The 23,134-nt window shown below is 38.5% G+C and overlaps 1 protein-coding gene across 1 annotated transcript in view; it reads right to left on the bottom strand.

The window, feature by feature from the left end:
* Window positions 1-23,134, bottom strand: part of Mroh2b (maestro heat like repeat family member 2B) — an 80,411-nt gene that overhangs the window by 11,196 nt on the left and 46,081 nt on the right. Inside the window, exons 25-33 of the mRNA XM_023701880.1 lie at window positions 10,434-10,569; window positions 10,247-10,342; window positions 9,885-9,974; window positions 9,399-9,519; window positions 6,296-6,393; window positions 3,743-3,895; window positions 1,669-1,826; window positions 1,066-1,192; window positions 381-568 (exon numbers count right to left, since the gene is read on the bottom strand). Coding sequence (XP_023557648.1) covers window positions 381-568; window positions 1,066-1,192; window positions 1,669-1,826; window positions 3,743-3,895; window positions 6,296-6,393; window positions 9,399-9,519; window positions 9,885-9,974; window positions 10,247-10,342; window positions 10,434-10,569 — 1,167 coding nt within the window. The remainder of the gene's footprint in view (window positions 1-380; window positions 569-1,065; window positions 1,193-1,668; window positions 1,827-3,742; window positions 3,896-6,295; window positions 6,394-9,398; window positions 9,520-9,884; window positions 9,975-10,246; window positions 10,343-10,433; window positions 10,570-23,134) is intronic.

The raw sequence follows: 23,134 nt of genomic DNA, 5'->3' as shown, positions 1-23,134 counted from the left end.
AAAGCCTTTTTCTTCTCATTGGCACACAAAATGATATTGCTTGCTTCTCTCAATTGTGAAGTCTTAGATTTGTGGACATATGGTATTCATTTCCATTTTCCTTATTATCACAGGATTTGAACTCTCCTAACATAATCTTAGCAAAATAAGCCAAGGGAAGTTGTGGGCATCTAGGAAGGAAGCATAGCCCCTCACTCCTTTTGTTCTCCTCAGGGCAGCTATACTTGGTGAAGAACAAAGAACTGCAAGGCCTGGGCTCACAGCTGAAGCATTACAAAGCCTTGCTTCTTCATAAGTAGTTCATGCTGCCTTTCACAGCCCGTCTCTGGAAGCTTGGGGTCAGGACCACACGGGAAGCCTCTCCTTGCTGCGCCATTTACCTGCAGGGGTCTGGGTCCTGCTGCCGTTCCCCCTGCTGCATCACACGCCTCCTGTTGCTCAGGGCTGAAGTGGGCATCTTCTGGCCAAGAGTGCAGCTGACCAGCTTCAAGAGGAGAGTGAATAGCTCTGGGTACAAGGTGGTGACTGGCACTCCTATTGAGACCACTTCATACATAGCGCAGGCCACCTGCGAGGACAAAGGACCTCTGGTCAGGTGCTCTCCTCCCCTCAAGGACATCTTTTTCCTGGGCTGCACTTTTCAGTTTGTTTTCACCTCTGGTGATTGTTTTTCACATTGATTACATGCAGGGTAAAACACACAAAAGTGGGGGGCTTGTTTGGCTGTAACCTTGATTCAGACTGTGTTTTTCTCTCAATTATGAACTGCTGTGTTGGCACCACAACTTTAGGTGGCACCAGTCAGGGAAGATGAAATGTTTTTCAGCGTTGCAGTTCTTTAACACAAAAGGGTGCTTTGGATATCTCCAAGGCTCATTTGGAATTATAGGTACATCATTTTGGGGCTGATGAGAAGATTGCTTCCAAAAATGATCATCCACAGATGAATTTACAGAGGGAAAGTTAGAATATGAAAGGAGAATGGTGATAAAGGCTACAGCACCACCGGGGACAGATTATGGAATATGACACAGTTCCAGGCAGGTGAAGAAATGTCCAACTCACTGAAATTGCTTCAATCCCAGCGATGTCATCTTCTAACCTGGTCTCCAGTTTGTCTATCAAGACCCGAATGAGCTTGCCACTGGAGGCTGGGTTTTCTGCCAGTGCCTTCCACAGGATCTTTGTGTCCCTAGTGGGGCAAGGCAGAAAGTTGATATATAAGGCATAGCTCCCTGGTCTTTGAGCTTTTCCATCTGACTCAATCTAAAATCACATGATGACTAATAATTTCTAGGACAGATGGACATGTTGGCATGCTAGGAGATAATGGTGTTTTAGTGAACATTTCAACACCCTGGTCTTAGGTTTACTGAGGTTTGTTAAGGTCCATCAAGATGAAAAACTGTAGGTACATTTTAGTAACAAGACATGGAAGGAATATTTACTTTCTAATATGCACGCATTCCTATAATGAACATTAAAAAACCCAAACTCCCAGCATTATTATTTAATAAAGATAATTGTCAAACCTGATGGAAATACCAATTTTTAATTTTTTCAGGGGAGATGTGTTAAACCTTTGTTTTCTAAACAATAATTCTTTCCACAATGATTCTTGGGGAGTTGCTTTTCCTGAGAGCAGAGACCAGATAAGTCAGAGTCTACCTGTCAAAGGGCAGAGGCTTCTGTAAAAGGCTGACAACCACCGGGTTCATGTGGAAGCTGGCGATCTGCGAGATGGCTTCTAGCATGAACTGGAAACTTTCCTCCTTTTGTCTGAGAACTGGCATGTGGTGGTAAACTGTGCTCAGAATCTCCAGCAACTGAAAAAGAAAAGCCAAATAAAATGTTCAGTTTTCATTTCCTTTCTACATGAGTAGCCCAGAGAAGAAACCATCAGCACATTGTGGGTATGTGATTATTGATGAATTAGAACTATAATTAGAAACAGTAATTGATCCTACACAAGGTTTAGTTTTCACTCATGAAGACTGTTGGAGAATTGTTTATTTTTAGTCCACTTTAGCAAAGGTCCAGTGCGAGAGTGCGCTGCACAGATGCTGTGCTAGGTGCTGTGTGAAGTCACTCGAGATGACAGGAGGCAGCTCTTTTGTGAGAGGTGGAGTGACTCAGGAAAGGCTATCTGTCGGAATCGGCCCTTTCAGCAAGAAGGCACTGCAGATACCTCGACTGTTAAATTGGAAATAGAAATACATAGATATGCTTTGGAGCACATGAGAAATTTATTTCCCAAAATGATCTGGCACACATTATGCGGGAGTGTGCTCTGGGCAGCTAACAGGCGGGGCTGCACTCATTGGAGGAGCGTTTGGCCTGGGTCTGAAAGTGTATGGAGCAATTTCAAAGGGCAAAGGAGAGGGAGGAGGAGGGCATCCTTATCCGAAAAACACAGGTAAAGATTTAAAATAGAAAAATGTATGAGAAATGGCAGACAATAGAGGATATTTTTAGGGTGCTGAAAGTACTTTGTATGATATAATGGTGAATATGTTATTATATACTTTCCAAAATGCAAACCTTATGGTCCATGTAAAATAAACTTCCTTTAGGCATACAAATACGTGCACATTCCATGTTTACCAATCTTGACTCTGCCATGCGTAGCCAGTGTCCATCACAAACGATGAGTTCCATTAATGGCTTAAAATGATGTATTGGAAAATATTACAACAGAAGTATTTTCTTTTTTCTCCCTCTCTCTTTTCATCCCTGTCTCCCTTCCTTCCTTCCTTCCTTCCTTCCTTCCTTCCTTCCTTCCTTCCTTCCTTCCTTCCTTGCTTCCTTGCTTCCTTGCTTCCTTGCTTCCTTGCTTCCTTGCTTCCTTGTTTTCTTCCTTCCTTCCTTCATTTATTTTTTTGGTGACACCAGGGTTTCAATTCAGGATCTCTGGCCTGAGCTATATTTCCAGCCTCTTTTACTTGGTATTTTGAGACTAGGTCTTGCTAAGGCACTGAGTTCCCTGCTGCCCAGGCTGGGGTTGATCTTATGATCTTCGGAGTGCTGCAATTACAGTTATATACCATCAAGCACAGATAGTATGGGGGTAATTTTTAATGTCTTTACATAAAAGCCGTATTTTGGAGAATTTTGAAATCGAAAGTAGTTGGCTTGGAGATATGGGGACAACACTTCGTTCTCTTCTCTGCTTGAGATGCCTTCATTCAAAGTTTCTTTCTTATTAATGTTTGGATGCTTCTGTTCTGTGTGTCTCAGAAGACAGGACAGAAGTGTCTCCATTTGGAGTTCTTAACTAAGCTTTCTGAATTTTAATTGTTTGTTCTGCTCACATTTAGTTGGGAGCAAGGATTGAGGTCTTTTCCTCAACCCACTGGCAGTCTTACACTCTGAGGGCAAGAAAGAAAAGCATGGAGTGTGTGAGAGCTCTCCTGGCTTTGACAGGCAAAGCAAATGCATCCATGCAGACATGTTCCTCCTCACAGATCTACCAACCCGATTTGCATAGCCAAATGGCCTTGCTCAGAGCCACTTCCCCTGGCCAGAGCGAGACATCCTCTAGAGTGTTCATGCTAGGAGAGCAGAGGGGTAATGGAGAATGCCCACAGCATGAGCCTGTGTGCACCCCACTCTCTGGAGGACTCTGAGACTCTGTGTGCTCTTGCTCACTGCCCATGGCAGGACAGACTGAGAAGCAATGGCGGCCCTGGCATTTCAGAAGGGCTCGAATGCTGTTCAATTTGGCCGCCAGCTGTCAGCTCACCTGATGTTCCAGCGATGCTCCATGCTCCTTCAAAGCTGCAATCATCCAAATGCCGCAGGCCTTCATGCACATGGGGTTGAGGCTTTCCAGGCCATCTAGAGTTTCTTCCAAGAACATCTGAATTTCATCAGTTGGGATGAATTTACAGACAATCTGAGAATGGACCCAGAAAGACTCATGTTGCCCAGCACCTCACCTTATGTCTGGACACCTACAACTTGCTTGTATTATCTGTAACACAACATTGAAAGTCACCGGGCTTTCCAAACAGTCAGCAGATAGTTTGGGCCACCAAAATCAGGGAAACAGGACAGAGGCCCAACCCTTTATCTCTAATCTTTTCCTAGTGTTTGTTGTCTTTTTGTCATTTCATATTATAGAATGTCAATCCTGCAGAAGCAATTTCCTCTCTAAATCTAATGTCATAGCAAACTGCATACGGGAAAAATAATGCATAATATTTATGTAGCAATTTTTATGCTGTGAAATACTTTCATATATACCTCATATATCATAGAAATATGTCTGAGTCTGTCATAGAATAGCAAAACCTTGACAATTCATGCAAATCTATCACACTGAGTGCCATGCTGAATATCCAGGTGGCTGACAGATCCATATGGAGAATGGATTATTATGGGTTCTGTGTTTTGGTCTTCTCAGCTTCAATATTAAGGACAGTCAATAAGAGGTCAAGAAAATAAAACTTTGCAATTTCGATCTCTAGGTGAAAGAACTATAGAGAATGATTGATAGCAATGTGTGCACGTGAGTGTATATGTCTGTACATGTGTGTTGAGAAGAGGCAGAAGGGGACATCTCTGAATGAGTGCCAGGAACCCTATGTAGGGGTTTGACTAAGCTGGATGGTAATGACTTGAACACATGAAGACACATCTCTTCATACTGACTTTCCCCTTGCATCAAGTGCTCTGATATTTTATTGTGAAGAAATGAGTGTGAATACTTTCCTGTGAATACTTGTGCAGGCCAGCAGTATTCAGTTATCACAATTCCACAATTAAAGGACAAGAGCACTGATTTTATGCTGTGTTTCCTACCCGTTTTCTCTCCCATGTTCTCATCAATTTCTCATTGTCTCTGCTGCTGTCACCCTGGTCTAAGCTAACACCTGGATTCTTGCAGGTGTTCAAACTCACTGCTTTACCTCTGCTTTTCCCAGCCTATGTCTAGTTTCCCCACAGCAGTCAGAGCAGCTCTGCATAAACATGAACCTGATCTCTTCTCAGGAGCACCCAGCCCCTGCAGACCTTTCCAAATCAGGACAATACAGCCCGTCCTGAAGATTTTTCACTTTGCCTTGTATGTTGTCCCAATGTACTGACTTTATTGTCATCTGTGGGAAATGTTGGTGACACCTATGTGTATTCTGGGTTGCATTGCTTTAAGTGAGGGGGACTTTTTACATTTCAACACCTGGCATAAGTGTGTGTATTGATGCTGACTCTTCTGGTCAATCCTCCACTGAATTTTGATTTCTACTGGGGTACAAATTAATGTCCTTAATAAGATCTGTAATGCCCTGAAATTGAGCCCACTTATATCTTAGATTTCACTATCTCTTTCTTGATCTCAAGAAAGGCCTTTGAACTTACTACTTTGCCTCTGTCTGGAATGCTTTCTTTTCCAGATAGTTGCATGATTTTCCTCTTCAAAGAGGCTTTCTTCTCAGAATGATCTTCCCCTTATTCCCTTACTTGACTTTTTCTCAATCATTACCTGATATTATATTATGATTTAAGAGCCCTTTCAGGATGCAGTCTCAGTGAAGGCAAGGTTCTTGTCTTTTTCTACTCTAATAATAGCAGACATGTCCAATCCACAGCTCATGGCTTGAGCTGTCCTGGGCAGCTAGTAATGTGGGTCCACAAGACTGTGAACTTTTAACCATCAGAACCAGAGTCCTCTTATTTTCCCTATTGTTATGTGACATTTCATGACTTGATTACACACTACCAGAGCATGGGCCATGTAGATGACAATGGAACTTATTTATGTCAGGAAGGGCGGTACTCTGGTGTCTGCCATGCACAGTCAGTCCTTTTGAAACCTGAATGTATCCAATTCATGACTTTGCAGCTAAAATGGGATTATCAGTAGTAATATGTGGACCTGCCTATATGTATTTGCCTGTGAAGGTAGGTTTTTATTGTTATTAAGCAGACATGTTTATTTTCTGGTTTAATTATAATTTGGACTTGCTATGCTATTTTGTAGAATAATTTAATAAGTTACAAAGCAAAAAAGAGAAAGTTTTATCATTCATATACATTAATTGCAATACATATTGTTCCTTTCCCTCCACTGCATCATACATCCTGAGAAAGCCACTTAATTCACCAAGTTTCCTGTACTTAGAGCAGTGTTGAGTAGGCCTGTGTACCTAAAGCTAAGGACAGGACAAAATGCCTTTTGTGTGATTTGAATATCTAAACTATTACCTTTAGCAGCAATGAGGAGTCTCTAGCTTACCATTTGTAAATTAACCCAGAACCACTTTATATCCCTTGGCCAGCCTTCCATACTTGTTACCTTAGCTATTTTAGAGGAAATCTTGATCTGGACCTGGACATCATCGCATTCTATCCCCTCTTGTAAATTCTGCAGTCTTTCTAGCTCCAGATGAATGCCTATAGTCACCAAAGGGGGAAAAAAAAACATAAAATTTCAAAGATCAAGAAAGAGTTGATGGGGCCAGAGAGATAGCTCAGTAGAATAAGTGCTTGCTTGGCAAGCATAAGAGCCTGAGTTCAATCCCCAGTTCCACCAAAAAGAAAAAAAAAAAAAAAGAAAAAAAAAAAAGAAAGAGTTGAAGAGGAGCCTGACTACTTTTTGATGTGACACTAATTCTGCTCTTGGATTCCTTTAATCAACATAGCAATGGCTGCCTGATAAGATGGTAGTGAAATCAGCCTGATTAGCTTCTAGACCTGGGAACCATGCTAAGTAGCCTGCATGCAACAGTCTCCTTCATCATTCATGAAGACTAGCCCAAGTAGACCCTCCTCTTGCTTTTCCCCAGTTTACAGATGGAAAATCTAGAGCAGAGAAATGTGAAGCCAGTAATCCAAAGTCAAACAGTGAGAAAAAAAGAAATGAGTTAGAGTTTGAGCCCTGGTGTGTCTATCATAAGTGCCCAGGCTCTAATAATGTTCCTGTACTGCTAAACTTTTGAAGTTTCACTTTTAGTGAATCACCTGGAGAAAGTTGAAATGTTAAGATTGTAATAGTAGTTTATATTAGCAACTGCATAAGTGATTATATATATATATATATATATAAGTGATTAAATATATATAATTTTTAGGTATGGTGTCACTTTATAAACACAGACATAAGCACTAATAATTTTCTGCTTTTGAATGCTTCTTAGTCGTAGAAACTAACACATGGACCATTCTGTGGAAGGCAGCTTAGCTGAATGGAACAAACATAGATTTAGAAGTCAGACACATGTGGGCTCAAAGCCCAGGTACCTTACTTTCAGTGGACCAGGCAACTGGTATCTTTCTTACTTTCTTTTTAAAACTGATTAACATTCATAAATATCCATGGGTTTTTAAAGTACTATCATGCTAGTTACTTGTGCCTAGAAGGTGTTGAAGAATACTTCTTTTTTCTCTTTGTCTTCCAGGATTAATTAATTGAAGAAAGAGCTAATAGTGTATATTTTTTATTAGCAAAGAATGTAAGAGAATCTGACTTTTGTGTATTTAGAAAAAAAGAAAAATAAAAAAAACAGAAAAAAAATAGCCTACAGAAAGAATAGGCAAAACAATAATGGAATGAAAGTGTCTTTCTTGGGTTGTCCAAATAGCTCAGTGGATTAAAGCGCCTGCAATCAGGCTCAGGGGCCGGGGTTCAATCCCTGGGCCTGCCCTGCCGGTCCTGCCTGTGGAGCACAATGAGGTGGCAATTGAGACTGCGCATGGTGGTGTGTGCCTGTAATCCCAGCACTTAGGAGGCTGTAAACAGGTGGATCACTACAAGTCTAATCTAGCAGTGAGACCCTGAACATCCTGCAGACCCTTCCCTAAAATGCAACAACAACAACAAAAATCTTTCTTGCTTAGATTTCCCTTACTAGCACAGATTTTCTTCATTAATGATTCCTTAGTTGACATTTACTTTTTTTTTTTTTTTTTTTTTTTTTTTAAAGAATTGGATTGGTCAAAGCATATAACCTTAAAGAACCATCTTCTCATATCCCTCAGGACTTTCATATCTACTCTAATATGGTTGAACAGTATTTTCTTTGGACTGATGATTAATCTTACCCACCTTCAGTGAAATCTCATCTTTTGGCTTTAATGTGTTTTTCTTATGTGACTCTTGGGCTTGTACTATCTCTGTGATCACAGAATCAAAGCAGTTCTTGATACTTGAGAAGGAACTCAGTAAATATTTTGAGTTCCTAGAGGATTGATAAGTTGAACATGAGCATGAGATGATGTTAAGATGAGTGGTCTGGGTTGTACCTGGGAGTCTACCAAAAGTAGGATTGTCACTGCTGAAGCACGGCATGACTTCTTAGCCTGGTGAGGTGGCCCTGATTTTTGGTTTCACCCTGGTACTTAAGTCTTAAATTTCTTTTCTTTTTTCAATTTTTTTCCCATAATTTAATGAGAAACAAATAGCAATGAGACAGTTTCAAGCTAAATTGGTAGGACAGTTTCAATAATTAACACATTGCATACGTTCTTCCTAGTGGTTAATTGCTGTAAAGATGCGGACATGATATCCTATTTACAAACACTGTTAGAACAAATCACTCTATTAATTAAGAGTTAAATTTCTTAATATTTCCTGGTGCTTTCTGTCTTTTCTAAAGTCATAAATTGTTTACATAGATGGTGGATCAGATGAGTGCAGTTACAATAATGGGTGCATATAACTACCAACCATAATGATGTTAATTTATATGAAGTTCTACTTTTTGACCCTTTTCTTTATTAATGCAGGTCATTAGCTCATAAATACTCTATCCCAGTCATTTGTAGTATGCCTTTTTGTAAATATTTTATGCTTGCCAAAATATGGAACTTATCATTCTTTATTTTGTTGTGTAACTGAACTTGTAAAATGACCATCTTTATATGTTTTTCAAATAAATCCCACTTATAAAGGCAAAAAAGAGATATTTTCTTGTACTGATATTTTTTCATACATACTTGGAAAACAGGAAGAGATCCTGATTAGTAAGCCTAAGAAACCTCCATAAATTTACCTTACTAAGGGAACTTTGAAAGTTACCTAGCTTGCAATAATAGTGAATTTTTTTCTGAAGAAAATAATGTGACAGAGGAAGCATTGCTAATATGCCCAATTGCTCAGTAATTTAAATTGGAGACTTTCAAAATATTTTACTTCTTATAATATATCTTTATAATGCCTCAGTGTTATCATTAAAAAAACTACCCCAGGAAAGCAGAGCTACTGAAGAAAAACATGATTCACTTCAGATCCAAGAGAGAAACAAATTCTGTAAATAACTGTGATTAGAACTGAGAAACTGAACTGCCAAAGTGGTGAGCAGTCCTAACAGGAGACAGGAGAGACTGGATGCACAAGGAGAAAGGTTGCAGGCAGAGGAGGACCATCCCCTTTCACCCGGGGGTTCCCGCCTTCTTCTCACCTTTCATACAGAACAGAGCAATAGTGGAGCTGGCAGCTGCCCGACGGATGGCGGGCAGGGTGTCACAGCAGTGAGGAGCCAGGAGCCCCAGGAGAGAGCCGATCTTGAAGTTCTTTGGTGCCTAAAACAAAGGAGGCTTCCGTATGACAGGGCGGTCTCGCGACGTCCAGGCTCTTCCCTACACTCTATCTCAAGCCCCCTATTTTTTTCCCCTCAGGTCCTCAAAATGAGATTGAATAAAAAAGTTCCCTGAAATGTGTGTGACTTCTTAATGACGGTTAAGAAGTGACCAAGCAAACAAGAATGCGAAGACAGCAGTGGGTTTAATGCTAGGGTGCTCATTACACTCTGGAGTTAGAGGACCCACCCGGGGGCCTGTGGGAAGACCTTTGCTCCGAGGCCCAAGATCCCTCGGTCAGGAGAGGGTTTCGGGGCTAGAGCTGTCCCAGAAGCCCCCGTGGGGTCTATTTCTGGGGCATTACTTGCCTCAATATCACTTGTCAGTATCTTTGCCGTGATCTGGAATGCTCTTTCTCTTTCCCACTCTTTTGGTGAAACAAGCCACATTCGGAGAAGCTGTTGATGAAGAACAATGTCCTTTTTTTTGGGTATTTTTCATATTCATTCAGTCCCATTCTCTCCCTCTCTCTCACAGTCCTCCTCACTCTGTCTCCTGTGAAACAGGGTGACCACCCCCCACAAGCAGTTTTTGAGAGGATTGGTCCTCTGTGGTGGGGCGAATGGGCCACAATGGCTCTCCTCTTGTGAAGAATGAGGTGGGGTTCTCACAGCACATGGCGGGACAGATTAGGAAGGGGGAGGCCTATGCGAGTAGTGGCCTTACTCACGTTAAACATCTCTTGACAGTTCTCTGCATTCGAGTCGTCCCACATCATGGTCCTCAGAAGCCTACTTAGGGCATCCATGGACCGTTCGTGGAGAAACTGGAATCAGATGTGAACATGAGCGAGGCCGCAGGGAGGGCGCCAAGTCCCATGACCATCCCGCATGCCACCCAGGCCCTGCCCCACGTACGCGAATGTGCTCCTTGTCGTTGTTAGTCTCTCCCTGGCTCATAAGCTTCTCTAGAGGAGGAAGGGGCAGCAGTCTTCGAATATTCTCTTCAAGAATATTGAGGTGCTCATTTAGTGGAAGCTGAGGTTTCAGTTTACTGAAATGAAAACCATGGGGAGGCCTGTATGTTACGATTACAAACCTACCCCGAGGGGTTGCCAAAACCTGGCGATCAAATCTGAACATGTGGTAGGCATATCTCCTTTTCTGAAAAAGGAGGGAAATGATGACAGGAGCGTGGAGAGGCTGGTGACATATAACCAGACTACATTGGTAAGTACAGTCAATATGCCTCAGTCCTAATTTAGGGGTTGTACAAATCCTCATCTATTTTGCATTAACACTTCATTATATGATCTGGGATAAGATTACCTGTCATTTTGTGTGTATGTTTCTTTTTTTTTGTGTGTGTGTTTGTGTGTGTGTGTGGGTGAGAGAGAGAGAGAGCGAGTGAGCGAGAGAGAGAGACAGACAGACAGAGATAGACAGAGAAAGAGAAAGACAGGGAGAGACAGAGAGAAACAGAGAGACAGAGATGAAGTGAGAGACAGAGAGAAACAGAGAGAGACATACACACAGAAACAGAGATACACACAGAGACAGAGAGAGAGAGAGAGAGAGAGAGAGAGAGAGAGAGAGAGAGAGAGAACAGGGACAGGGACAGGGACAGGGACAGGGACAGAGAGGTTTCCTCAACTATGTTCTAAGCCTTTGGCAGTGAATTTTGTCCATTCAGTTCCTTATGCCTCTTTGTCTTTTCTTCTGTGCTGTTGTTTTGTATGAAGGAATAAATGAATAAGCAACATGGGAACATTTTTTCCTTCCTTCTTTCCTTTCTTTTTCTCTTTCAGACATTTACTGTTGACTAGAAAAGTTGATATGCTTTGGAAAATGTAGATACCCAATATACATTAAATACTTCTATTGTTGTTAAATAAATATAAATTAAGAAAATAGATAAAAATAATAAGCACTTGTTGACTATTAAATTAACAAAGATATAAAAAGATCATACTATTAGGAAATCATTAAAATAGGCTCCCTCAGAGAGTAATAAGATTCAGTACTATTTGAGAAAACTCTAGGCTCTTCTCATCTTCATTGTCTGCCTCCTTCAAAACAATCAATTTACTAAGCTGTAATATATATGTACAGCAAGTGGCGCCCACTCCAGTTGTCCAATTTAAGAATTTTCACAGATGTACACAATCATGGAAACACCACAGTAATCAATATAGAAAATTTCAAAGTTCCGCAAGTCCCCTTTTATGCCTTTTTGCTGTTCATCTTTTTCTTTACCTTGGCCTCTGACAGCCACTACTTTGTCTTTTGGCATCAGCGATTAGTCTTCAAGCTCTACAGCTGCCTTCTGTAAACAATGGCAGCCACTAGTTATGTACTCAACCAAAACCTGAATGGTGGCTGGTATGAACAAGGATGTGATGTAAGGTTAGGCACAGCGGCACACACCAGTGATTTCAGCTAAATGGGAGGGCGAGGAGGGAGGACTGCACATGTGAAGCCAGACTGGGCAACCTAGTGAGAACTTATCTCAAGAATAAAAAATAAGAGACCAAAAGACATGATACAGTGTGAAATATACTGGATTTTGAAGTATCATGCAGATTTTAAATACTGAATACATGTTGAAGTAACACTATGTTGATATATTAAATTAAATGAAATAACATAAATTATTAAAATTAATCTAATTTTCTGTTCAGAGTTTAAAGACATTTTACTAAGACACTTCTTAAAAATGTTTTTGTGCATGGTCTCACTATGCAGTAGTGATCTTCCTGTTTGCAGCCTCCCCAGTGCTGGGATTACAGGTGTGCATCACCATTCCTGGACTCGGTTGCTGGCTCCTTTCGCCTTGAGGGCAGGGCTGGCGTGGCATGCAGGACTGGGGATCAAACCCTGGTCCTCATGCTTGCCAAAGCAGGCACTTAGACTAGGACACTTTCAATGACATATACAATTTACATTATATTTTTACTCAATGGCATTGATCTAGAATTTAGCACATTCCTAATTCATCCTCATGATTTATTTGTATGAGATTTCTTTTATCTTTCTTAACCTGTGCTCTTTATGTTGCCTTTGAAGAAACTATGTTGGCATTATTGCATTTATTTGTCTTAACAGGGAAAATCTTCTTCAGGGTGAAGATATAGTTTGTCCATTAATTCTGTTTTATATCCTAAGTCAGTGACTGGTATGACATAGACTATTGGGCTGGCCAAATAGCACAGAAGATTAAAGCACCTGCAAGCAGGTACAGGGGCTGGGGGTTCAATCCCCGGGCCTGCAGTGCAAGCCCTGCTCTCTGGGCATGCTGAAATGGTGATTGAGATGGGATGTGGTGGCACTTGCCTATAATCCCAGCACTTGGGAGGCTGTAAACAGGAGAATCACTATGAGTCTGATCCAGTAGTGAGACCCTGAACACCCTGTAGACTCTTGCCTAAAATATAAAAAAAAAGACATAGACTATTAAAAATTGTAACTATGATGCTTAGATGTTCAGAAAATATTGTTTGTGCAAGAGTGTATTTCAAATTATTATTTATATTTAAAAAGCAATAATTAAATAATAGATATTAGAGATAAGATGAAGCATTTTTATGCAATAAATTATTAGGTTGTTATTACAAATTGTTTTTTTTACATCATTAATAAATATGATATATTAAAAGCTTGTATCTAATGTCATATTCAATGACTAAAGACTGAAAAATTTGCATCCAAGGTGAGGAAAAAAGATAAAACATGATGTTTTTTTCTTCTGTTTAGCATGGTAGTTTTATCCAGAGAAAGGAGGCAAGAAAACTAAAAAGACATCCAATCTGGAAAGTAAGAAGTTTATGATGTTATAAGTAGAAAACTCTTACACTTTATAAAAAATATTAAAACTAATAAATTCAGCAGAATTACAGACCACAAAATCAGTTTAATTTCTGTACAATAAAAATGAACAATCTGAAAAAGACATTAGCAATTCCATTTATAGGAGAATCAAAAAGAATAAAATACTTAGGAACACACTGAACCAAAGAAGTGAAAGACTTGTATTTTGAAAATCATGATACATCTTTGAAAGTAATTCAAGACACATGTAAATTGAAAGACATCCTGTCTTCATGAATTAGATAATGTAATAGTATTTGTTCATGGGAATATAAACTAATACAACCATTATGGAAATAAGTGTGGAGAGTCTTTAAAAAAACTAAAACTAAAAATTCAATTTGACCTAGCTATTCCCCTTGTATAATTCATCCCCAAAGAGCTAAAGACATCTCATATTACAGTGATACAACCACACCAGTTTTTATAGCAGTGCAATTAAAAATTCTGTAGCTATATCTTGAAAGTATCTGGTATGCACATCAACAGATGAATGGATAAAGAAAATGTGGTATATATACACAATGAAATGCTACTCAGGTATAAAGAACTCCATAAATTCGAGAAATTTGTAGGGAAATGGATACGCCATGAAAACATAGTGTTAAGTGAAATAAATCAGACCCACAAGCTTAAATACCATATGGTTTCTCAATTGCTTTATTCATAGCATAAATAAAGACAAAAATGAAAGCTCAATGACAATGAAACTGGAAAATAGAACTTTCACAAATGGGAAGGGAAAGGGCCAGGAAGATAGCACAAATGGGAAGGGGACCAAGAAACTGAGGAAGAGGAGAAAGAAGGGAGGAAAAGGGGATATGAGAAGACCTACGAGGTGCTAACAACCTACAATGAATGCGATCAATAAATGTTATAAGCATGAACTTAAAAAGTAACACTAATAATTAAAATGGGGAGATGCAAACAATCTCAATAAAATACTAGCAAATAGAATACAGCAAATAATCAAGAAGATCATACACCATGACCAGGTAGGATTCATCTCAGGGATGCAAGGATGGTTTAATATTCAAAAATCTATAAATGTAATACACTATATCATACAGTGAAAATTAAAAACCACATGATCATCTCAATTGATGAAGAAAGGGCTTTTCACAAAGTCCAACACTCATTCCTGTTCAAAGTCCTACAGAAAATTGGAATAGATGGCCTCTACTTCAACCTGGTAAAAGCCATTAATGAAAATCCAGCAGCTAACATAATTCTAAATGGGGAAAAACTGAAATATTTTACTCAGATCTGGTACAAGACAAGGAAGTCCTCTATCACCACTCCTATTCAATATAGTTCTGGAATCATTAGCTACAGCCATTAGACAAGAGAAAGAAATAAAAGGAATAAGAATAGGTAAAGAAGAAATTAATTTGTCATTATTTGCAGATGACATGGTACTTTACTTGGAAGACCCAAAAAGCTCCACCAAGAAGCTACTAGAATTAATACAGAATTTCAGTAGCATAGCAGGATACAAAGTCAATATCCAAAAGTCAATAGGATTCCTCTACACAGACAACAAACACACTGAGAGGGAAATTATAGAAACAATACCTTTTACAATAGCACCGAGGAAGATGAAATACCTTGGAATTAATCTAACTAAAGAAGTCAAAGATCTTTTCAAGGAAAATTACAGTACTCTGAAAAAAGAGATCATAGAGGATTTCATAAAATGGAAAGATATTCCATGCTCCTGGATAGGAAGAACCAACATTGTGAAGATGGCCATACTCCCAAAATTGCTGTGCAGATTTAATGCAATCCTTATCAAGATACCACCAACACACCTCCCAGAGGTAGAGAAATTATTCCTAAAATTTATTTGGAACCAGAAAAGACCTAGAGTAGCAAAGGCAATCCTGGGCAATAAAGACAAAGCAGGAGGCACTACAATTCCTGACCTGAAATTATACTACAAGTCTACTGTGACAAAATCAGCATGGTATTGGCAATGGAATAGACCCGAGAATTAATTGAATAGATTAGAAGATGCTGGAGCACCTACAAACACATGCAGGCACCTTATGTTTGACAAAGGGACCAAACATACTCACTGGAAGAAAGATATCCTCTTTAACAAATAGTGCTGGAAAAATTGGCTCTTTCCTTGCCAAATAATTAAACTTGACCCAGGTCTATCACCATGAACTAAGCTAAAGTCAAAAGGGATTAAAGATCTAAATATTAAAACAGAAACACTAAATCTCCTGGAAGAGAAAGTAGGAGGATCTCTTAAAGACATAGGGGTAGGCAAAGACTTCATGAAAAAAATCAAATTGCATGGTAAACACTTGGAAAGAATTAACAACTGGGACCTCCTCTTACTGAGAAGTTTTTTCACATCAAAAGAAATTACCAACAAAGTGAAAAGACAGCTCACAAATTTGGAAAAAATCTTGACTAATAAGGACTCAGACAAAGGTCTGCTGTCTAGAATTTATAAAGAACTAGAAAACACTAGGGCCCCACAATTTAAGGACCCAGTCCAGAAATGGACATCTGATATGATGTACACACTTCTCAGAGGATGAAATTAAAGAAGTGAATAAATATATGAAAAAATGCTCCACATCACTAGCCTCTGTGAAATGCAAATTAAAACAATATTGAGATATCATCTCACTCCGGAAAGTATGGCTATCATAAAGAAATCACTCAACAACAAATGTTGGAGAGGCTGTGGGGAAAAAGGAACTCTTCTCCACTGCTGGTGGGAATGTAGACTGTGCAACCATTATGGAAATCAGTATGGAGACTCCTTAGAAAACTTGGACTGGAAATCCCATTTCAACTAGCTATTCCTCTACTGGGAATTTCCCCAGAGGATCTGAAAACATCATATCATAGTGATATGTGTGTGCCTATGTTTATAGCAGCACGATTTGTGATAGCCAACTCTTGGAAACAACCAAGATGCCCATCACCTGAGAAATGGATGAAAAAGATGTGTACTTTTATACAATGGAGTATTACTCAGCTCTAAAGAATGATAAACTTGAAGCCTTTGTATTGAAGTGGATGCCACTTGAACATATACTCACAAGTGAAATAGACCAGACACACTTGTGTAAATATAGTATAGTTTCCCTAGTATAAGAACTCAAAAGAAGAAACACAAATAGAAAGGTATAATACAATTAAAAGGAAAGCAAGTATTTGAAAACTGGACAATGAAGAGAGAGCAAGGAGAAGAGTTAGGAAACATGACAGAGGCAAGCCATACAGTTATATGTACAAGATGGTTAAGGCAATGATCCTGAGAATCTTCAGAATATTTTCAAATTTAGCAGTTAATTGGAAGGATTCTCACCCAGACTAACTATTTATACTGACACCTATGAACTAAGCAACTGCACTGCAAATTGCAATTTGTAACAGTAGGTTCATGCTTGGAGTGCCTGTCATTCTGGTCTTTCAAATGCATGCTGCTTGTCATGACACACCAGTTGCTGCCATGCTGTCTCTCAGGTAGATAATTGTTTAAAAAGGATGGGGGTGGTGAAAGAAGGCAGGAGTCAGGAAAAGGAGTGTTGCAGGGCTGTCCTGCAACAATGTTGTATATGGTTAGATTTCTGGACTTATGTGTAAACCTATATAATTCTTTAGTCCTATTTTTTAAAATATATTTTAATTTCTTAACTTTTTGTTGTCGTATTCTGTAGAGACTTAATGTTAACATATCAATACTTAATGAAAAATACCTGTTCCATGTTATGCCTAAAATATTTGATATTCAGACAGATAGTGAGGTTAAGCACAACAGTCTAGGTTATATGGCAGTAATCATAACCTTCTCTTCTGGAGTGTTAATAACCTAAGTTTGCAGACCAAAAATTAGAGAAAAAGGAGGGCCACACGGAAAGCCAGCATTTTGGCCTAGCTTTCCACAGTCAATTAAGACTCAGGACAGACGAGAAATTGTACTGTAACATCATGCAACTCAGTTGTGTCCCAAATTTTCTGATCAAGGAGATTATGGGGCCAAAGAGGAAAGCAATCGATCATGTAGAGTGTGCCTAAGGAGAGTCACATGGAGAGAAAACTTTCTCTCAGGCTTTCACAGAGAGCACACTGGCTAAGCAATGGCTGTGACTCATCCACATGACTGACACTGACAAATGATCTAGTATCTGAGATACAGGGTCTCAGGATAAATCCTGAGGGGATTTTACTGACTTTATCAGATACAAAAGCTATAATTCTTGTTACATAGGTCTTGCTTTATCTTGGTCTTAACTATCCAGCAGAAAAGTATTAAAACAAAGTACAAGAAATAAAGCCATGTTGTTATGTTGAGCTGTAGGGGACTCAGGTCAACAAATTCTGACATTGCCAGTCAAGCGGAAGACCCAATACTATTATGAACTACTTGACTATTTTGGCATATTTTGCTGAGTTCACACACCTATAATTAAATGATGGAACTAAAAAAAAGGCGATATAAATAAATGTCCATTTTGTCTGTGTGTATTCAAAATGGTTAGGATAGATATACAGCTACATACTCTTAATTGAAGGAATAGAGGGATTTGTTCTAATAGTGTTTGTAACTAGGATATCTTGTACAACAAGCCACCACTAGGAAGGTAGTATGCAATGTGTTAATTTTTGGAATTGTCCTACCAATTTGATTTGAAACTGTCTCATTGATATTTATTTCTCAATAAAATTATGAAAAAAATAATTGAAATGGGGAAAGAGGACCTACAGGTGGAAAGCGGGAGGTGGGCTGGGATGGGGAAGGAGAAGAAAAAGAATGAAGACATGCTGAGGGCACACTCCCTACACTGAATGCAAAGATTATATGGTACAAACTATAGCACTAATAAAATGTTTCTTTGTCTTGTTTTTTATTATTTGTGATCAGACTCTGGGCCTTGCACGTTCCAGGCAGGTGCTACATTGCTGAGCTATATCTGGGGCCCCAGATATATTTTTCCTAAATAATTAGATCTTATCATTGTTAAAATTAGCTACACAGATTTAATATAATTATCACAACATCAAGAATGTTTTTACAGAAACAGAAAAATCTAAATGGCACTTGAAAAGCTTCCAAGTATGCTCTCTCAGCAAAAAAAATCTTGAAAAAGAACCATTTTGGAAGTCTTACACACACACACACACACACACACACACACACACAATTTTTTCATGGATTTTTTTCAGGTGGGGAAAGGACAAACTTTTCTTCATTAAACATATTCAATGCATTTTACTGGATATACTTAAGATGTAGAGCACAGTGTAGAGTTATGAAATGCAATTTTTTATAGAGAAAGAGATTGATATGCTCATCATTTTATTTTATTTGATTAATTTTTTTTTGTGCCCTGCTCAGCCTGCCCTGGGGGTGGAGCTGGCGTGGCATGTGGTGCTGGGGATTGAACCGTGGTCCCTGCACTTGTCTAAGCAGGAACTTTAGTCCATTGAGCTATGTCTCTAGCCCCTGTTTATCATTTTAAATACATACATATTTCTCCTTTGTGTGGTAACAGCAGCTGTAATCTATTCATGCAATAAAAATACTGAACACAGTAGTACTATTATTTTAACTACCAATGTGGCACCTTGTATCTTTAGACTTATTCATCCTATTTTTCTATTTTGTGTAGTATTTGGTCTATGTTATCCCTTTTCTCTTCTCTTTATCCTTAGGAATAATTGATTTGTTATCTAATTCCATATATTTGACTTTTTCACATAAAAATGAGATTATGCAATTTTTTTATGTCTATGTCCTCCAGGTTCATGCATGTTGCAACAAATGGCAAAATATATCTATTTTTTTGAAAGGCCAGATGATATTGCATCACATATAGCCCTCATAATTGTTTTGGTCCACTCATCTTTCAGTGGACACTTACAAGTAGGTAACATCTTGGCTATTGTGAATAATGCTGCCGTGAATATAAGAATAAGGTATCTTTACAAAGTGTTGATTCCACTTCCTTTGGGAACATACCCAGAAGAGGGATTGCAGGGTCCTATGCTAATTCTATTTTCAATTTCTTTAGAAAGTTCTGTACTGTTTTCCTTGATGGCTATACCAGTATACATCTCTGCTAACAGAACACAAAGATTCCTTTTTCTCTATATTGTCATCAGTACACTTGAATATTTTTTACATTTTTATTTTATGAAAAGATAAGACAAAATTTCATAACAAAATAAAAGAACAGCAATAGTTAACAAAGTGTTTCTTGTTACCTTCAAAGTGGTTACTTTGTACCACATGCCCCATTGGCCCTGCCCTCAGGGAGGGCTGAGCTGGACACACACACAAAATTAATAAAATGAAATGAAGAGCATATCAATTTATTTTTCTATAGTAAAGTAGTTACATATATTATAATACCTAAACAGAAAAAGATTCTTTTGAAAAAAGAAACAAACAGATAGCACAAGAAATTATTGTGATTTTGATAAGAATTCACCTGACAGGTGTGAGGTACTACCTCACAATGGTTTTGATTTGCATTTTCCTGATGACTGGTGATTTTAGTATTTTATTTATTTATTTCAAATGTATCAGTTATTTAATTAGGTTCTTAGTAAGAAATTTAGAACAATAATTTATGAGGATAAATTCTGTTTGTCAGAGCAAAAACAGATCTGAGGGAAAAAAAAAACCCAGAAGCTGAGGAACAGCTTTGATTTTTACTAAAATCTGTGAGTGCATCGCTTTCTGATCCACCTTGTGGTGCTCTGAATCTAGTATCTCTCTCAGTGTCAAAGATCTTATATTACTGGTGTCTGGGCTTCTGCAGCTTCTTCTTTTTGAAGTAAGCATCACTGAGGTGTTTGGGGACTTTCACTTTGCTTATGTCAATTTTTGTAGAGGTGGCAAGGACAAATTTCTGGTGTGTTCTTCGTAGAAGAACATGATTAAGGCTAAGAGATCCAGTAACAAGTCATTGGCCAACTGCTTCAGCAAGACCACTCTCTTGCCTCTGTGATGCCTGGTGAGGATGATCAAGATGGTCCCGGGAGTGATGCTAGCTCCAAGTTTCCTCACATGCTGACTGAAGGGTTTCTTGCTGTGCCTCAAGAGCTTTCAGGGTACATCTTCAGTAGAGTAGTATCTAGGCATTTTTCAAAGCTTAACCACTAACTTCTTTAACAATTCTTGTTCCACTGACTGGTTTTGTGATTGTAGCAAGAACTTTCTCCTTTTTCTTCTCAACCTTTGGTTTAGCAGCTGTGTACTTCCTCTTGTACAAAGCCTTTCTGGAATACATAGCAGATTGGGAGTATCTACCAACTCCTCTAACTACGACAAGATTTTGGCTGCAGTGGGGCTGCTCCTTCTTTTTTGCTTTCTTTACCTTACCCTTTTTACCAGTACCACTAGCAGAAGCCTTTGGGCTTCTGGGCTTCTTCTCTTTAGTGTCTGGCTTCTCAGTTTTTTTCACCTGCTATCTTGCAAGATGGGAAAGAGAACTAAGTTTTCTAGTATCTTTACATATAACTGTTATACATTTTTTATGTCCTCCTTGGGGAAATGTCTGTCATGATCTTTGCCCATTCTAAAAATAAAATTATATGTTTTCTTGCTATTGTGCTGTAGAGTTTGTTATAAATTCTGGACATTAAGCTTCTCTCAAATACATAGTTTGCAAATATTTTCCCAAGTCCATCATTTGCTTTTCATTTTCTTGGTTGTTTCTTTTGCAGTGTGGAATGCCTTGAGTCTGATGTTGTCCCATTTATTTATTTTTGCCTTGTAGCCTGAAGATAATCTTTTCAGCAAATGATGGGAGTTAAATGGAAAAGAATGCAGTAAGACCCTTTATTATAATACTTACACTTAACTGAAATGTGTTTTTATTGTAATAAAATTTTAAAAAATTATACATTCACCATATATTTTGATCAACTCTCAAATATAAAATAAAATATTGTTATTATTAATTATTATTGCTATATGTTTGGTACAAGGTGTCACTACATAGCTCAGACTTGTAATGGTCCTTCTGTTTTTAGCCTCCCCAAACTCAACTCACAATGAATTAAGATGTAAGTATGAGAGCTAAACCTATCAACACAGAAGAAAACATAGGATAAAAGATTTATGGCATTGGATTTGGCAATGTTTTCTTGAAAACAGCACCAAAAAAATAAGCAACAAGAGCAAGAATATACACATGGAACTACATCAAATGTAAAACCTTCCCTTGTGCAAAGGACATGTGCAGGGTAAAAGGAAATATAGAACAGAAAGTATTTGAAAGCCATGTGTCTGATAAGGGGTTAGTTTCTAGATTATAAAGAACTTCTATGGCTCAGCAAAGCTCAACAAAATGAACAAAACTTGATGTAATAGATGGGCAAAGAACTGGAACAGTCACTTCTCTAAAGAAGATACACAAATGGCCAACAAACACATGAAATGATATTCAATATCATTATTAGGAAAATGCAAATCAAGATCACAATTAGATGATATCTCATGCCAGTCAGGAAAGCTATACTAAAAACACCAGAAAATGACAAGCATTGATGAAAATGTGGAGAAATATCAACTCCTATGAATTATTTTTCTTTTCTTTTCTTTTTTTTTTTTTCTTGCAGAACTGGGGATTGAACTCAGACCCTTGTGCTTGCCAGGGAAGCGCATATCCTACTGAGCCATCTCCCCGGCCCTCCTATGAACTATTGATGGGACTATAAAATGGTGCCACTACTATGGAATATGATGATTCCTCAAAAAAAATTATCAAATTCTATGTGATTCCAGGCTTTTGGGTATATGCCCCAAATAACCAAAATGTCTCAAATAGATATTTGTATACCTATATGCAAAGCAGCATTCTTCCCTGTAACTAGCACAAGTGTTTATGGGAAAGGAGAATAAAGTGCAGCATATATGAGATGTGATCTAAAAACACAATGAATGCTTAAATTAAGAAAATATAATACAAGACACATTGCCATTAATTACCCTCAAAACACACCCATTCTCTTTGAACACACTTATCTCATTGTTCTTGCCACTTTGGGAAGCAGTTCTGAAAATCCTCCTTCTTAAATGTTTTTACTTGTACTGTGGTGGCTGCCTCAATGTCTGGAATTGATTTCCAATATTTACTTTTAATGATTATTTGAACGTTAGGGAAAAGTCAGAATTTACACAATGCCAAATGTGGAGAATAAGGCAGATGTGCACACACCATAATATTTCTAACAGCCTGTCCTTCCACTGCATGACACTTGGCGGTAGTATTTATTGTAGTTTTGATCACACATCACACTTTGTCATGGTTTAGGGTCTTATGTCATCCCAAAGAGATGTCTGCTTTGTCTACTTTCAAGAGGTGACATTCATCAGTGGAGTATTACACTTATAGCTAAAATGCTGTTGGGAGCGGAAGCCTGGTTGTAGGGGGCGGGTCACTGGGGGTGAGGGTCTGTCTGCTCTTCTCCTCCCTTTATTCTGCTCTGCATTTGGTCACCACGTCAGGAGTTTTTTCTCCTCTGTGATGCCCCTTTCTCCTGCCTCTCTGCCATGCAGTCAGTCAACTATGGACTGGAACTTCTACCAGCTGTGAGTCAAAATTAACATGTCCTCTTTACAGTTTTGTGTGTTGAATATTGTGTCTTATCACAGGAAAGTAACTAAGATACTTATTAAGACAGTCATGAAGGATTGTTTCCAAAACTGCTTTAGAAACTGGCAACAACAATGGGATAAGTGATGAGTGTGTTTTAAAAGAGCAGGAGTATTT

Source organism: Octodon degus, unplaced genomic scaffold (genome assembly GCF_000260255.1).
Source record: "Octodon degus isolate 3935 unplaced genomic scaffold, OctDeg1.0 scaffold00142, whole genome shotgun sequence".
Lineage (NCBI taxonomy): Eukaryota > Metazoa > Chordata > Mammalia > Rodentia > Octodontidae > Octodon > Octodon degus.
Note: the sequence above shows the minus strand (reverse complement) of the source record. Positions and strands in the feature narration are given on the sequence as shown.